The sequence below is a fragment of the Brachyistius frenatus genome, unplaced genomic scaffold, assembly GCF_029030835.1.
Source record: "Brachyistius frenatus isolate BFR_SWC_R1_liver_20210118 unplaced genomic scaffold, ASM2903083v1 Contig_75, whole genome shotgun sequence".
Taxonomy (NCBI): domain Eukaryota; kingdom Metazoa; phylum Chordata; class Actinopteri; family Embiotocidae; genus Brachyistius; species Brachyistius frenatus.
In genome coordinates this window covers 1,955,311-1,971,679 of record NW_027210674.1, presented here as the reverse complement: position 1 = coordinate 1,971,679, position 16,369 = coordinate 1,955,311, and the positions used below count along the sequence as shown (strand labels likewise).

Here is a 16,369-nt window from a genome sequence, read left to right as displayed (position 1 = left end):
ATCTGTAGTCATAGTCCATATTTAAAGTGTTGTGTACTGTCATGGCTTCAAATCAGCATCGGCTTTATTGGCCAAGCATGTGAACATCAAACTCTCCGCTAGATATTCTATATTATTTGAGTCTTGACTGGTTTTACAGATGCATACAGCCACGTGGTAGTAACTGTAGCCGTGCTCGTTTTATAGGCTATTCCAATGACGCCCATCAGGATCAAAGTGGATCCTTCTCATGATGCCAGCAAAGTGAAGGCGGAGGGACCCGGGCTGAGCCGCAGCGGTGAGAACACAGCAACTGTAAAAACAAAGAAGTCACAAGATTGAATGCATTTAAACAAACTCTGTTATAAAGTCTTGCTTTTATGCTCTTTTATGGTAAGTGACATTGACTCTGACTTTAAACAAAACCTAAAACTTGGTTGCAGGGAGCGGTTTCTCCAAAAACATATATTTTCTTGTTACAGCTTTATGCTTATTTGAACAGATGCAGCAACTAAATAATTAAATATCATGTACTTTAAAGGTAGCTAATCAAATCAAAGGTAGTCACATACATGTTAGAAGAATCACAAGTTGTTCCAGATAGTTAGCATTTTGCTGCATTGTTATCTGGTGTCAATTACTAAAATGTTGCAGCATCAAAAATGGATTTTGTTTTTTGTTTTGTTTTTTATACAAGAAAATGAACAAGTGAGTAAACTGGCTTCGGCTCAAGGTTATCTCTCCAGATAGCTGTAACGAGCTGGAGTGCAAACACTGCTGTTTGGTTTTTAAATCCTTTTATTCTTAATTTTCTGTTCAGCTATGGTCACGACCACAGCCCACGCCACCTTCTCCGTTTATTGCATTTAATCCTGAATTAATTACTCAACAGGCTTCAGATGTTTAAACAGTAAATATAAAAGCTTTGATTAAGTTCTGAAGTTTGAAAAGATGGAAAATGTTGTGAATGATTACTTTTGGTCCCGACAAGCTCTCGCTGATTCTGTATGATCCTCCTTCTCTCTCTCAGGGGTCGAATTAAACAAACCCACTCATTTCACGGTGAGCACTAAAGCAGCCGGGAAGGCCAACCTGGACTGCAACTTCAGCGGTCCGACCAAAGGAGAGGCCGTCAAGGACTTTGAAATCGTCAACAACCACGACAACACGCACACTGTGAAGTACACACCTGTGCAGCAGGTGAGATGGGAGTCACCATAGCAACCCTCTGAGCCTTTGAGTAGTTTCCATATATCACTCTACGCTCATATTAAAGAAAAACTTGGACATTTTGGGGGGAAAAAACACTGAAGTTAGATGAGAAGATGCCAGTTTTGTGTCGGCACTAAGAATCATGCTGCAGCCAGGCGATAGTTTCAGCTGAGAATAAAACTGGAAACGGAGGGAAGCAACCAGCTGTGCTTCGTGACACATTTCCCCCTACTAGTGTTCTTAAGCTTGAGAATTTACACATGGATGTTGTTGCCTTTGGACAGTCCATGTTTAGATTATAAACAGTTTGCAGAGGGAAAGAAAAAAAGAAAAAAAAAAAAGTTGGGTTTTTTTGCTCATTTTAGCCGCTTACTTACAATTCTTTAGTAACTTTTTTTTCTTATTATGCACACATTTTCTCCTGGATTTAATATCAATGTCTGTAAGCTGTAATCCTACCGTCGTGTCCCGGCCTCTCTTCCCTCCGTAGGATTTTTTAATTTTTTTAATTTTTTACTGGATTTAATCAGGGATACATTTTTTTTTTTACTGTTGATATGAATAAAATCCTACATTTGTGCAAAGTGTTGAACTTTCAGAAATTTCTAAAATTTGTTTTATTCATTTAGAGAAATGCTGGATTTTGTTATGTTGGTTTTTGTATTTGAATTCAGGGAAAAATTATTCTGTCCATCCATCCCTACAATAATGATCCGTGTGGTAATATCTGTGTGATCATATCAGGGTCCTCTGGGAGTCGCTGTAACCTACGGCGGAGATCACATTCCCAAGAGCCCCTTCAACGTCGCCGTGGCGCCCACACTGGACGTCAACAAGATCAGCGTCACAGGCCTGGGAGACAGTACGTACCTCCCTGTCACCCACCTCGTACCTTCACACCTTTTCTATTTCAGTCCTATTTAAACACAGTGAAGCATCACTTTGTGTTTAACAGGTCATAATCAGAGCTGAATGGTGTTTCTGTTGCTGTCATTTTTGTTATTTTAACTGGGATAACAATGTAAAAAGTATCTGCTGTTGCTTTAAGATTTATTTAGTCTATTTCTTCCAGGACAAGCAAAAGATAAATGAAAAGGTCTGCATTATAGATACAAATATTATGCGAAAATAGGTCATTATTTTCAAATAGTCTCTCATAATTTTGGCAAAATCCAATTTTTATGGTCTATTTCATCATTTTGACATTATTTCTATGAATTTTGACCGTTTAGCCAAGTACCTCAGATTTGAATTGGCAAATCAAAACTTTCTTTAACCATAAATATTTTTTATCTTAATAATTTTTTCTGTTTCTTTCTATCTGCCCTGTGATGTAATGTGTTATAGTCTTTTTCCAACCAGATAAGGAGTGTTGATGTGTTTCCAGATCTACAACGCTGTCTTTGATCTGTGTGTGTGTGTGTCGTTGTAGAGATGACTGTAGGCCGGGATAAGGAAGTGACTGTCAAATCAAAGGGTGCTGGTGGTCAGGGCAAGGTCGCCGCCAAGGTCACCGGACCGGCAGGGAAGCCAGTGACCAGCAAGGTATGACACGCAATTTATTTATCTTTTGAAAAAAAAATCTTAAGAGGCTTAGTGTCCATGTTGAGACCATATGTGGTCCTCTCAGAATTATAAATGTCAAGAATTTTAAGTAAACATAGTTGTTATTGTTTTTCATTTTGATGGGTAAACTTCTGTTCACACGTTTTGTTCCAGGTGGAGCCAGGGCTGAGCCCAGAGACCAGCCAGGTGAAGTTTATCCCCCGGGACGCGGGGCCATACCAGGTTGAACTGACATATGATGGCATACCGATCCCCGGATCCCCCTTCACCCCCACAGCTTACCCTGCGACCGACCCCTCCAAGGTAAACCACAGACGCTGATGCTACACGTGTAAATTAATGAAAAGTAATTTAGTTTGACACCCTTGTACGAAGCAAACGTTTATATTTGTCCCCTCTCAGGTACGCTGCTCTGGCCCAGGCTTGGAGCGTGCCAAGGTCGGGGAGACGGGGGAGTTCATTGTGGACTGTACCAACGCCGGCCCGGCAGAGCTGACCATCGAGATCATCTCGGACAGCGGCACCGAGGCCGAGGTTCACATCCAGGACAACGGAGACGGGACCTACACCATCACCTACATCCCTCTGTACCCCGGCTCCTACACGCTCACCATCCGCTACGGTGGCCAGGATGTGCCCAACTTCCCCGCTCGACTCAACGTGGAGCCGGCCGTCGACGCCAGCGGAATCCTTGTTTTCGGACCAGGAGTGGAAGGCAAAGGTGAAACAACCTGCAGCAGCAGACTGAGATATAGTTTATATTTGGTTTAATGTTCACACATTTGATATTTAGTGTTTTTGGGGGCTGATCAGGGAGGTTACAGACCTTGAGGCAGATCGAGTGTCAGCAGGATGTAATAATCTGTCAACTACTGAGCGACACGATATCCTTTTCAATGCTATTCTATTACATCAACCATCAAATCAGAGACCTCGGTACCATGTGACACGTGTCCATCTTTGTAAGAAAGAGTCCCATTTTAGTTGAAGACTTGCCGTCATTTGTTCCATTATGCCTCAGTCTCTGTACCCACCGAGTTATGGTGGGTGGCTTTGCATTCTTCAGTTTCATTGTAAAATACAGTGTTTCTGATGTCACTCGCACAGCAACGTGTTCCTTTAGAAATCCCCGACATCACATTACCCCACACAATGTGTGATGTACCAACTTTGAAGGGGACATTTGTCATTATCTATAATGTCAGGATGTCAGAAGTCTTTTCTGCATAGTCCAAGCTCCCAAATATAACACTCAACCTGCTCTGGAGTCTTTATTTGCAGTGTTACTTCTGCGTCTCATTGAAGTGATGTCGGATTGTTTGTGCCACACAGTTTTTGCTCAGCTTGTTTAATGGTTTTTTTTTGCCCATTTGCAAATTTGTCCATGAATATGTATGGCTGTATTTGAGAAGTTAACATTTTAGTAAAGAACAAGAAAAAGAAGTAAAATCATTCTCTTGTGGTTTTGAGCCAAGGGGCAGCTTCTGGAAGCTGACCAATCACAACAGATGGGGCTTAAACCAGACAAAAGCTGAACTCGCAGTCTTTGTAAAGGCCTAGTAGAAGAAATTAAAAGAGTCCAAATATAAACCTGGAATATACCTGATATATCCCCTTTAAATTTGGTAAAATAAATATAAACAATCAAATCAGATAAAGTGAAAAGAAAAGTCATTTGTACCTGAATTTGATTGGTTCTTCATTGATTTTAATCTTCTGAGCCTTAAGAAGCTTGTAAACATTTTGCTAACATGCTGCATGTTCTCTTTCCCGTGTCTTCAGGAGTTTTCCGTGAGGCGACCACCGACTTCACCGTGGATGCTCGTGCTCTCACGCAGAACGGAGGCGACCACATCAAAACTCTCATCAGCAACCCGTCCGGCAGCAGCACCGACGCGCTGATCACCGACCTCGGCGACGGAACCTACAGCGTAGAGTACACTCCCTACGAGGAGGGTGAGTTCAAATGTCTGAACGCGTGAGGTCCGAGTTTGAAGCTGTTCTTTACATTGTGTGCCTGTTTCAGGTCCGCACAACGTGGAGGTTTGCTACGACGGCTCTCCCGTGCCGAAGAGTCCGTTCCGTGTCGGCGTCACCGAAGGCTGCGACCCCGCTCGCGTTCGTGTGCACGGTCCCGGTCTGAAAGGTGGCATCACCAACAAGCCCAACAAGTTCACAGTGGAGACCCGGTAAACCAAAACAAAAAAAAACATTTTCAAGATTTCAAGGTGCAAATGTCACTTGAGTGTTTTCCCGCTTGTGTTTTTAACGTCCGTCTGTCTTTTTGCTCTGCAGAGGAGCGGGTACAGGTGGTCTCGGTCTGGCAATGGAGGGTCCGTCAGAGGCCAAAATGTCCTGCACTGATAACAAGGATGGCAGCTGCAGCGTGGAGTACATCCCATATGAGGCTGGAACATACAACCTCAACATCACCTACGGACGGCAGCCCATTGCAGGTACTGTCACAGTTCATATCATCATCCTGATGCTTAACATACTCTGTGTAGTTTTTATTAAGAGATTAAGTTTTAGTGCTGATTTCTTTTCATTATGTCATTAATTGCACATCAATACTGTGATTACGCAATTCAGGTTTTTAAGAAAGTAGATGAGAAAGCGCATGAAGTAGTGTGGAAGGAGAAAAGTGTTCCATTTGATAGAGTTCATAAATCTTTACTTTTTCAACTTGCTAAACTCACAAGCGCTTGTTTGTAATTTTTTCAAACTTTTTTTTCTCTTGTCTGAGCAGGAAGTCCATTCTCGGTGCCAGTCAGCGACACCGTGGACAGTACCAAGGTCAAGTGTCAGGGTCCGGGCCTGAGCAACAACGTCCGAGCCAACATCCCTCAGGCGTTCACGGTGGACGCCTCCAAAGCTGGCGTGGCCCCTCTGCAGGTCCGCGTACAGGGACCCAAAGGTGATGCATGTTTCTGATGCATATCTCTATTTACAATTAAAGTTTCCATTCAAGAAGAATTCAAACTCGTCGTTCTGTGTGTTCAGGTGTGGTGGAGCCTGTGGAAGTGGTGGATAACGGCGACCAGACTCACACAGTCAACTACGTCCCCACCAGAGAGGGACCCTATTCCATTAACGTACTGTACAATGATGAGGAGATCCCACGCAGGTAATCTTTAAAGAATAAATAAATAAAACACCTCAATAAACTCAGATTTCATATACAATCAACATCTACTAACATCGGAATATTTATTCGGCTCAATATTTGCCGACGAGGGCAACACTACACATCTTCTTTAGTTTAGTTCTAACCTCCGTCTGATTTTCTGCCATCTGTTTTACTGTAAAAAAAAAAAAGAAAATATTCTGGCTAAGAAGTTTTTTTTGTGCGTGTCCCCTGTCTCATGTACACAACAACAGTTTAGTGGTACTTTGTGAAAAATAAACACTTTTGTGTGGTCGTGTACAAGTTCCTTGGCTGCCAATTTCAACAGTTAGAAAATAGACCGATGTTGCCTCCGTTTCTGCTTCGTGGCCAAGAGGGTCCAATATTTTATAATAATGTTGTTCATCTTCCGTACTCCTCATGCACTGCATGTTTCCATATTTGTCACTGTGAAAACACTTGACAAATTGAGATTGTAATATGCAAATGAAGATGCAGCCCATTTATGATGGAGAAGAAAAATATAAACAGATGGACTCATGGTAATAATAGTTAGCTGAACAATAACGTGATTTTAGGGGGTCAGGTCTGTTTTACAGTGTGTTGTCCAGCCTTTCTGTAGTGTTTTTTTTGGCGTTTAATCAGTCGCTCCTCCCTCTCGCTCTGTCAGCCCCTACAAGGTGAAGGTGCTCCCCACCCACGATGCCAGCAAGGTGCGCGCCAGCGGACCGGGCCTCAACACCACCGGGGTGCCCGCCTCTCTGCCTGTCGAGTTCACTATTGATGCTAAAGATGCAGGCGAGGGACTGCTGGCAGTGCAGATCACTGTGAGTGCTCACATTTAACACATTCAATAATGAACTCATTATTTAGCCAACAGTTTTATAACTTTGGTAACCTCGCCCCCTTTTTTTTGACAGGACCCAGAGGGGAAGCCTAAGAAGGCCAACATCCGGGACAACCATGACGGCACCTACCTGGTGTCTTATGTGCCAGACATGACGGGCAGATACACCATCCTCATTAAGTACGGAGGGGACGAGATCCCTTACTCGCCCTACCGTATCCGGGCTCTGCCCACCGGAGACGCCAGCAAGTGCACCGTCACAGGTACGCACACGGCAGTTAGATGGTCCGCATGTTTTTATAGAGATGAACTCGAGTCTTACTCGTACATTTTGTTTTAACCTGGAAGAAATAATAGTACCCTGACGCTTATATAATTACTTTGACTCTAAATCCATTCTCTGCTCTCTATATACCGTTTGAAAAAAGTGTTATTCCGCGTGATAATAGTGTTTACTGATATACACAATGTAACCTGATTTTTCCGGAGCCAGGTCAGATTTCAGAATTTTATCTCCCCACAAATCTAAAAGTTGTTCCAAGAGGGAAGGCTTACCGGAAGGTCCTTATTCTTGATAGCAAATGCAAATGAGCTGCTGGTTGTCCCTGAAAAGAACAAAAAAGTAAAGTAAAACATTTCTGCTTCATCTGATTTTCAGCCATTTTTACTATATAAAGGTTGAGTTTGAAGAACTGTATTTGGAAATGCAGGTGCACTCATGCACTCGTTTGTTCTGTATAAAACAACAACTTGGTTGTTTTTTTTGTGCAGTTTTTATTGAGATGAAACCTTTGAGATTTGAGATTTTGAATTTTAGGTGCTGGTAGAAACGTTTTGGTTACATTTGGATTGAGCCAGGCCAGATGTTTATTTCCTTCCACTTAAGAGTCTTCATGCTAAGCTGAAGACATAAATGAAGAAGAATATTTCGTATTTTTAAAAAAAAATGCAACTATTACTTTGAAATGTATTCCTTCCTTTTTTAATTATAAATCGTTTTTGAGAATTATCAGCCATTTAAGATTTCATCTCAGCGAACCTGCTGCTCGTATCTCATATTTATTTTCCTGAGCAGTTGTATGTTGTTCCTCACGCTGTGCTCCTCAGTTACACTGCCCCCCCCCCTCACCCAAGCCCCCGCTGCATACACACACATACACATACACGTGCACACATACACGCGCACACCAGCACCACCACCACCCCTCTCCTCCCTGCTTCACACTACTCCATCACTGTTTTTGTCCAAGTGTTCGGAGCACAGTTATTGCCACCTCCCTCCCCACCCACACAGCTCCACCTGACTTGTCTTTTATTTGTCACTTTTTGTTTTTCTCGCTCCCCCCGCTTCTCACCATTCCTTTTATCAGTCTCAATCGGCGGTCACGGTTTAGGTAAGCCTACTTCGTAACGTGGACGACCTGCTCTACTTGTTCTTTCTTCTGTCAGCATGGAGGATAGTGGTGCCAGCTTTCAACAGGATGCTTCTTGTTTTCTACACTTCTCTCTCCGTACCTTTTCTCCCCTTTCCAATCTCATTCTCCACTTCATCTGATAACGTCGTGCCTCAGTTTCCCCTTTCGTGTATTTTACTGGTCAGACTAATAGACTAACGGAGTAGGTGCAGGATGGCATGGTGGAATGGCACTTTGGCTTATCTAGCTTTCGGTTCTACATGAACTTGTATGATAATAACATGACTCGTTGGTAACAACAGACAGTAGCTGGAAATAACACGACTAGATCTCATCAGACTTTAACTTGGTGTCCTGGTTGTTGAATGTGCATGCTGGATGTTGTGTGTGTGTGCGTCTGTTTGTGTCTATAAGAAACGGTTGTAAATCACATCTCATCATCTCTACTTTAAGGCGCTGGTGTCGGACCGACTATCCAAATCGGCGAACAGACTGTCATCACGGTGGACGCCAAGGCTGCAGGAAAAGGCAAGGTGACGTGCAGCGTGTGCACGCCAGAGGGGGCGGAGCTCGATGTGGACGTCGTCGAGAACGAGGACGGCACGTTCGACATCTTCTACACGGCGCCGCAGCCGGGCGAGTATGTGATCTGCGTCCGGTTTGGAGGGGAGCACATCCCGAACAGTCCCTTCCAAGTCACGGTGAGTGATGTCATTTTAACCTTTAATTATACAGAGCAGTTTGACTAAGCATACTTTTTTTTTTTTTACTCAAACATCAGTGTAGTGAAACAAGAACAGACGGAAAAACTGATAAAAAGGATGCAGAAACAGAACAACTATTTAAAAAAAAAAAGTCTTGAAGTTGGAGAGGTCAACAGGGTTCCTGTGTGTCAGGGAATTAATGGTATATCAGGGAATTTTAACTGTTTTCCAGACAGGAAAAGTCAGTCATTTTTTGGGCCAAGTCGTCCCTGACTATCAGGGAAAATTTTGGGGCGTGTTTAAATTTGAATTGCTGTTGATCAAAAAGTAGTTTTATCCTCTTTCTCTTTGTCAACAAGTGGAGATCACTAAATACATTTTATTGTACCTGCTTAGGAAGGCAAAGATGCAGGAAAATGTGGATTTCAAGAGCTTTGGTTACAAAATAATGATTTTAAAGAGTGGGTAATTTATTTTAAAAAATGATAGAAAAACTAAATGCAAGTTTGAAAACTACTATAAATCTATCAAACACGCATGCTGGCTTCTTAACGTTCTCATTTGGAAAAAATGTTGCATGTTGCAAGTTCATTATTGGTCATTAAATATCAGGGGTTTTTTTTAGTCAGAGAAAAGTCAAGTTTGACAGTCTGACTTGGAGTGGAAATCCTGGGTCAAAGTGTTTTGATTCTTTCAGACTATTTCATAAGACTACTGCAGCTATAAACAAAGGCACTTTGATTTATAGAAGGCAATGTTTAGTGTTATAATTGTGGTAAATGGGATGTAGGGGGCTCACTGTGTGTGATCTCGTCCAGATTTACTGTAAGACCACACAGAGTGGACATGCTGTAATCTGCATCTCTATAAAGATGTTTTTAGCATTATTGTTTTACTGCCATAAGTACTAAATTAAAAAGTACAGTTTGAAGGGCATTAAAGGAAGGTTTTAAATTCTCAATTTGTCTTTTATAAAGACTTATTTTACACACTAACACAAAATATACTTTTTTTTTCTTTCTTTTCTTTTTTTTACACTGATGGTGAAGTGTTGTTTTTTTTTAAGTGTTTTGGATCAAATCCAAAGCAAGTCTTGCATCTCAAGTCAGGTTCGCTCTGTTCTGGGAAGTATCACAGACTTTTGATGGAAAGTCTTTCTTATTGCCTCAACCTAACTAAACAACTCCTGACTAGAGCAGCTGAGATGTCCCTATGATTCACTCTACAACCAGACTGATGTCGACTTAGGTTCCAGAGCTTTTACAAATAATACCTTCAAGTGAGTATTGACCGGCGATTCCAGGGTTTTCAACAGGCGTGGACCAAAGACTGTCGCCGTTTCTTCCTACACAGGCTCCGTGAATCTGGTCCTGATGACACCACGCATGTTCACATTATTATTACTATTCCCCTGCAATCCCTTATCATCTTTTTTACCCTCTAAATCCCCTATACCCCCTCCTCACCACCTCCCATCCCTCTCAGGCGCTGGAAGGAGCTCCATCAGACCAGCTCATGCAGCAGAACCAAATGCCCCAGTACTACGCTCAACAGCCCTGGGTACCTAAAACCTCCAGCCTCTCTCATCCTTCTCAGCTGCGCTGTTGTTCAACGTCCTCTCTCCCTCTCTTCTTCCCCCTCCCTCCCACCACACCCTCCATGTCCTCCTCTTTTTCTCTAATCTTCATCATCACAAACAGCCTCCCTTCATCACCCTGCATCAGTCTCTGGTTACAGGTGTTTCATCTTTGAGGGGGCTTTTTTTTTTCCCCTCTCTTCACCTCCTCCATGTCACAAACAGGATTCTTTAAACACATGGAGGGTGAACAGAGCTGCACAGAAACAGGAAGGCGCATTCAAACATCCAAAACATGCAGAGTCCGTTTTCATTCAGTAACACAGTCAATATTTATTTTGCAGTTTAGGAATTAAATATTATATTAGTCATTATAAAATTATTTGTGCAACCAGACTGTTTAGCTTCATGTCAAACGCTGAGGCTGTGTTCCACATGTTGTACTTCTGTACTAACACTCACTGTTTCAAGTGCATCAGTGTGTTCACACTGTCAGTCCAGAAACATGCAGTTCACTACAAGTACCAGGATGATGCACTCAAAACGCTCCAAAAAAATGAAGTGTGAAACGCTGGACAATTTCCACCCCAGACGGTCGCCATCTTGGTTACGTAGAGGCAGGGGCGTGGCCACTTATGTGAAATATTTTCAAAATAAAACGTCTGAACAAGCTGCAGCTGTTCCTGAACACAGTGTTTCTTTTCCACTGCTGCTGCTGGACAGAAGAATCAGTGTGTTCATTGAGTGTGTTAAACAGAGGACACAAAAACATGCTGATTTCTGGGTAAAATAATAAAAGCTGCAGATATTTTGGAGGGTGATGTGTTCACATGATGAGGTCATTTCCTCTCAGTGCAGAAAGGCAGCGTGTGATTTGAAATAAAACTACTGTCTAAATTCCTACAATACACAACTGAGAGTCCTAACATGGAAGAACAGTATTTGTTAGTGTACTAAGAGAAGTATGTCATTTGAAACACAGCATGAGAGATAAAAGCAGCCATTTTGAGAATCACCAATGTGGCCATGCTGCTCCACATTTATCAAAATGGCTTTTTGTGCTTCCTCATCCTCCCTCAACCTACTGGTGTTGTTGTCCTCATCTCATTCTCTCTCTCTCTCTCTCTCTCTCTCTCTCTCTCTCTCTCTCTCTCTCTCTCTCGCAGTGTGTGTCGGTGACATCACCCTGACCATGATCACCATTGTCACCTCCATTGTCATGTCATCTCATGATTGTGTCATCCTGTTGTTCTCTGTCGGTGTTTGGAAGCTTCACCGCTCTGTCCTGCACTGTGTTTGATTGTGATGTGCTGTTGCTGTAACCACACGCATCACCGCAAACCTCCTCACAGTCTGTCCTCTGTCTCCCAGGCAACAGACAGACCAATGGGAATGAATGGTCTGGATGTGGCAGGACTGCGACCTTTTGACCTCGTCATCCCATTCACCATCCAGAAGGGAGAGATAACGGGTAACATAATAAAGTCTGCTCACATTGAACCTCAGTCCTTGTGGATGTCTTCGGTGGTGCCTGTGTGTCACAGTATGTTTCTGTCCTGAAGGGGAGGTCCGAATGCCGTCAGGCAAAGTGGCAAAGCCTGACATCACCGACAACAAGGACGGCACCGTCACCGTCAAGTACGCTCCCACAGAGGCCGGTCTGCACGAGATGGACATCAAATACGACGGCATCCACATCCCAGGTACTTCACTTTGAAGTGTTTGCAGAAGAAATTTGTTACCACTAGAAGGTTAAAAAAAAAAAAAAAAATAGTGGTTAATGGCAACACAAATCACAGTTCTCTCGTCCTCTATCTTCTTTTTTTTTGTCCATTTGCAGGAAGTCCCTTACAGTTCTTCGTGGACTACATGAACAGCGGTAACGTCAGCGCCTACGGACCCGGCCTCATCCACGGGACCGTCAACAAGCCGGCTGTCTTTACCGTGAACACCAAAGATGCTGGAGAGGGTATGCAGTCATATGTATCTACGTATACGTAGAAACCATGAAGATTAATTATCTATAACTTGGGAGAGAAACCTAATCACCAACAACACTGTCTGTGTTCATGTCTTGTCCTCGTGTAGGCGGCCTGTCTCTGGCCATCGAGGGTCCATCCAAGGCAGACATCAGCTGCGTGGACAACCAGGATGGGACCTGCACTGTGTCCTATCTGCCGGTCCTGCCAGGAGACTACAGCATCCTGGTCAAATATAATGACAAGCACATCCCTGGCAGCCCCTACTCTGCTCGGATTACTGGTAATCATCTACTCTCCAATCCTCAATTAACTGGGATTATGAAGGCCACCGTCGAACGTCATCACATTGCAGAAACTTTCACGTTGGCCTGGATGTTTTTGTAACATCCATCCATTTTCCCCCGGTTTATACGGAGTCTGGTTGCCGTGGCAGCAGGCTAACAAGGCAGTCCAGACTTCTGTTGTGGAAAAGCTGCTTGGTCCTTCGGCTCTGAAAGAAAAATGCAAATACCTGCTGTCGTCGCAAAAGAAATATATTTATGTTGCGGCATAGGAGACAATATTTCCTCAATGCAGTCTCAAAGAATTCAGGTCGAGCATTTTTATACTGAACAGAGACTTCACGGCATCGTTTCCATCGGTCGGATATACAGAGCACATCGTTTTCCAAAACCACGTAGAGATCATTATGAAACAGAAATCCCAGTAAGCAACTGGATCATATGCGTTGTCAGGAATTTACGACCTTTAACATTGCTGCTGGGTGAAGCTTTAAAGTCCACATAAAAGGAGACCGTCTGACTCCAAACACAGCAACCCATCACTTAAGACAGAAAACAAGTGATTATGAATCGGTAGTTAACAGGAATAATGATAACCATACGTTTATTACATGCTTCCCTCTTCCATGTCCTCCTGGGAGATCCTGAGACATTCCCGGGCCAGATGGCATGTATCATCTCTCCTGCGTGTTCTGGGTCTATCCTGCGGTCTCTTAATAATTGAACATGCCTGGCAAACATCCTGATCAGACCCAAACTGCTTCCACTGGCTCCTCTTTTTTTTTTTAAAGAGAAACAGCAGCGGCTTTCCTACTAAAACTAATTCTGGTCTCTTCATTCCCGCTTCATTCCCTTGGCCACCAGCCACAGCTCTTCACAATAGTGAAAGAGCCACCAGCCACAGCTCTTCACAATAGTGAAAGAGCCACCAGCCACAGCTCTTTCACTATTGTGAAGTGTTCCACGTGTTCTTGTGAAGAGCTGTGGCTGGTGGCTCTTTCACTATTGTGAAGAGCTGTGGCTGGTGGCCAAGGGAATGAAGAACCAGAATTAGAATCAGAGTTTGAAACGTGCATTTCACTGGTAAATCAAAAGTCTCCCTCTTCGCTAAAGCCGGGATCCTCAGTCATGAACAAGATCCTGAGCGGTAAAACTTCTTCAGTTGGTGTAACAACTTCCTCCCGACTCGGAGAGAGCAATCTACCATTTTCCTCAAAGGTGTCGACTTTCATCCCGGCAGCAGCCTCGCTCTGCTGCAGACATCAGAACTGTCGGAACCGAATCATCTTTCTGAGATTCCCGTTTTAGGCGGCCTAATTGTTTTCCAAATATTGTTATCATCTGATTTAAAAACAATCAATTTACATGTTAAAAGATGACAAAGAGTTTGGAACCCGCTGCCGTATCCTACCGTCTCTCCTCTGACCGTCTCCAGGTGACGACTCCATGAGGATGTCCCATCTAAAGGTGGGCTCCGCTGCAGACATCCCGCTGGACATCGGAGAGCTGGACCTCAGCCAGCTGGCCGCCTCCCTCACCACGCCGTCGGGCCGCGAGGATCCCTGTCTGCTGAAGTTGCTGCGTAACGGACACGTCGGTGAGTGTTCGTCCGACGCCGGCGAGGAGAAATCGACAGAAAGGATTTTCTTACACTAACTCTCCCCCTCCTACTTTTTTCCGCCCGTGTGTTGTGTCACAGGCATCTCGTTTGTTCCGAAGGAGATCGGAGAGCATCTTGTGAACATCAAGAAGAATGGCCGTCATATTCCCAGCAGCCCCATTTCTGTAATGATCAACCAATCAGAGATCGGAGACGCCAGCCGCGTGCATGTGAGTGGGCCGGGCCTGAGTGAGGGCAGGACTTTTGAGCCTGCAGAGTTCTTCATTGACACCCGTGAAGCAGGTACACGCTTGATCAAACTATTTACACCATGTAAGAAAAAAGTTTTTTGTTTTTTTCCCCCCATTCAGATTTCATGTTTATTACCACTCTTTGTTTTCCATACAGGCTATGGCGGCCTGAGTCTGTCCATCGAGGGACCCAGTAAAGTGGATATCAACACGGAGGACCAGGAGGACGGCACCTGCAAGATCACCTACTTCCCCACTGAACCAGGAAATTACATCATCAACGTCAAATTTGCTGACCAACATGTGCCAGGTACTTCCCAGGAAACAGTCAGGGATTACAGACCAGAGATGTTTTATAACCCCTAACCTGATTGGATTGTGTGTGTGTGTGTGTGTGTGTGTGTGTGTGCGCGCACAGGGAGTGCGTTCACGGTGAAGGTGACCGGGGAGGGCCGAATGAAGGAGAGCATCACCAGGAAGAGGAGAGCCGCATCAGTCGCCAACGTCGGCAGCCAGTGCGACCTCAGCCTCAAGATCCCAGGTAACATAAAATAATGACGTCCCTCTGTGGTCACTGCAACTTTATCCGCTGTTAGAATACTTTGGAAGCTAAAATAAGGAGCAGGGGACACTTCTTTTTTTTTTTTAATTTCTAAAGACGATCGGTATGAGGAGGTTTTGGAAATCCTCCCTCTGTCATGAAGGTTGTAGCTCGGCTTTTCCAATGTCAAGGGATGTTTTTGGACTTGGTTGGACACCTTTGGACAGATTAAGAACACTGGATCTGATGTTGGCTCGATCTCAGTTGAATGTAATTATATCAGACTGGTGGTGTATGAGTGTGTTTTTTCTTCTTGAAGTTCTGAAATTCTATGTTGATAAATTATAAAAAAAAAAAAAAAGGTCATTTTGTTACTGAAAAGTAAATCCAGTAATATACACTAAAAGGGGCCTTTCTGCATTATATCTTTGTAATTCTTATACTTAGGTAAATTTCTAATAAATGTTTACTAATATGTAAATATTCTTGCTTAAATCAGACTACTTAATTTTTGATGGAATTTAACTGCTGTGAAAAGACTTGTAAAAATAGTTTTGAAAATCCTGCTGTTTGGTGTCTGATGTTAGCAAATCTGAGCGGAGCATTGCTGTGGTGACAGTTTAATGCAACTGACTGTAGATCACCTTTAAAAGTAGAGAGATTCTTCATGTGTGTGTGTGTGTGTGTCTCTTCAGAGATCAGCATAGCGGACATGACGGCTCAGGTGACCAGCCCGTCCGGCCAGGTGCACAAGGCTGACATCATGGAGGGAGAGAACAACACCTACTGCATCCGCTTCGTCCCCACTGAGACGGGGGTGCACACAGTGTGTGTGAAGTACAACGGCATGCATGTGCCCGGCAGCCCGTTCCAGTTCACCGTGGGCCCCCTGGGAGAGGGAGGGGCTCACAAGGTTCGAGCTGGAGGGCCGGGCCTGGAGAGAGCAGAGGCTGGAGTGCCAGGTCGGTGTGGTGTTTTTTGCGTCTGTGTGTGTGTGTGTGTCTGTGTCTATATGTGTGTGTGATTTTGCGTGTGCGTGCACTGCAGTATGATGTTTTACACCGTGTGGACACCTGACTGTCGTGGCTTCTGTGCCTTGTGTAGCCGAGTTCAGCATCTGGACGAGGGAGGCTGGAGCTGGAGGCCTCAGTATCGCCGTGGAGGGGCCGAGCAAGGCTGAGATCACCTTCGAAGACCGCAAGGACGGCTCCAGTGGAGTGTCCTACGTCGTGCAGGAGCCCGGTGAGAGGAGCGGCGAGAGAACTGAGCATGCAGCATTCAACACCTT

At 44.1% G+C, this 16,369-nt stretch overlaps 2 protein-coding genes across 5 annotated transcripts in view; one reads left to right on the top strand and one right to left on the bottom strand.

Moving 5' to 3' along the window:
* atp2b3b (ATPase plasma membrane Ca2+ transporting 3b) overlaps nt 1-16,369 on the bottom strand; it is a 114,681-nt gene that overhangs the window by 8,878 nt on the left and 89,434 nt on the right. The window lies entirely within an intron of this gene.
* flna (filamin A, alpha (actin binding protein 280)) overlaps nt 1-16,369 on the top strand; it is a 55,668-nt gene that overhangs the window by 35,004 nt on the left and 4,295 nt on the right. Inside the window, exons 18-43 of one of the 4 annotated variants that reach the window (XM_069708452.1) lie at nt 187-277; nt 1,010-1,179; nt 1,936-2,053; nt 2,624-2,736; nt 2,911-3,060; nt 3,160-3,478; nt 4,540-4,713; nt 4,784-4,946; nt 5,053-5,213; nt 5,507-5,674; nt 5,761-5,884; nt 6,555-6,711; nt 6,805-6,994; nt 8,102-8,125; nt 8,600-8,847; nt 10,336-10,410; nt 11,798-11,897; nt 11,989-12,129; nt 12,267-12,395; nt 12,515-12,688; nt 14,125-14,286; nt 14,389-14,592; nt 14,698-14,850; nt 14,959-15,081; nt 15,777-16,043; nt 16,186-16,323. In XM_069708452.1, the coding sequence (XP_069564553.1) occupies nt 187-277; nt 1,010-1,179; nt 1,936-2,053; nt 2,624-2,736; nt 2,911-3,060; nt 3,160-3,478; nt 4,540-4,713; nt 4,784-4,946; nt 5,053-5,213; nt 5,507-5,674; nt 5,761-5,884; nt 6,555-6,711; nt 6,805-6,994; nt 8,102-8,125; nt 8,600-8,847; nt 10,336-10,410; nt 11,798-11,897; nt 11,989-12,129; nt 12,267-12,395; nt 12,515-12,688; nt 14,125-14,286; nt 14,389-14,592; nt 14,698-14,850; nt 14,959-15,081; nt 15,777-16,043; nt 16,186-16,323 (4,036 nt within the window). The remainder of the gene's footprint in view (nt 1-186; nt 278-1,009; nt 1,180-1,935; nt 2,054-2,623; nt 2,737-2,910; nt 3,061-3,159; nt 3,479-4,539; nt 4,714-4,783; nt 4,947-5,052; nt 5,214-5,506; nt 5,675-5,760; nt 5,885-6,554; nt 6,712-6,804; nt 6,995-8,101; nt 8,126-8,599; nt 8,848-10,335; nt 10,411-11,797; nt 11,898-11,988; nt 12,130-12,266; nt 12,396-12,514; nt 12,689-14,124; nt 14,287-14,388; nt 14,593-14,697; nt 14,851-14,958; nt 15,082-15,776; nt 16,044-16,185; nt 16,324-16,369) is intronic. The other 3 variants (XM_069708454.1, XM_069708453.1, XM_069708455.1) reach the window with 3 other exon arrangements.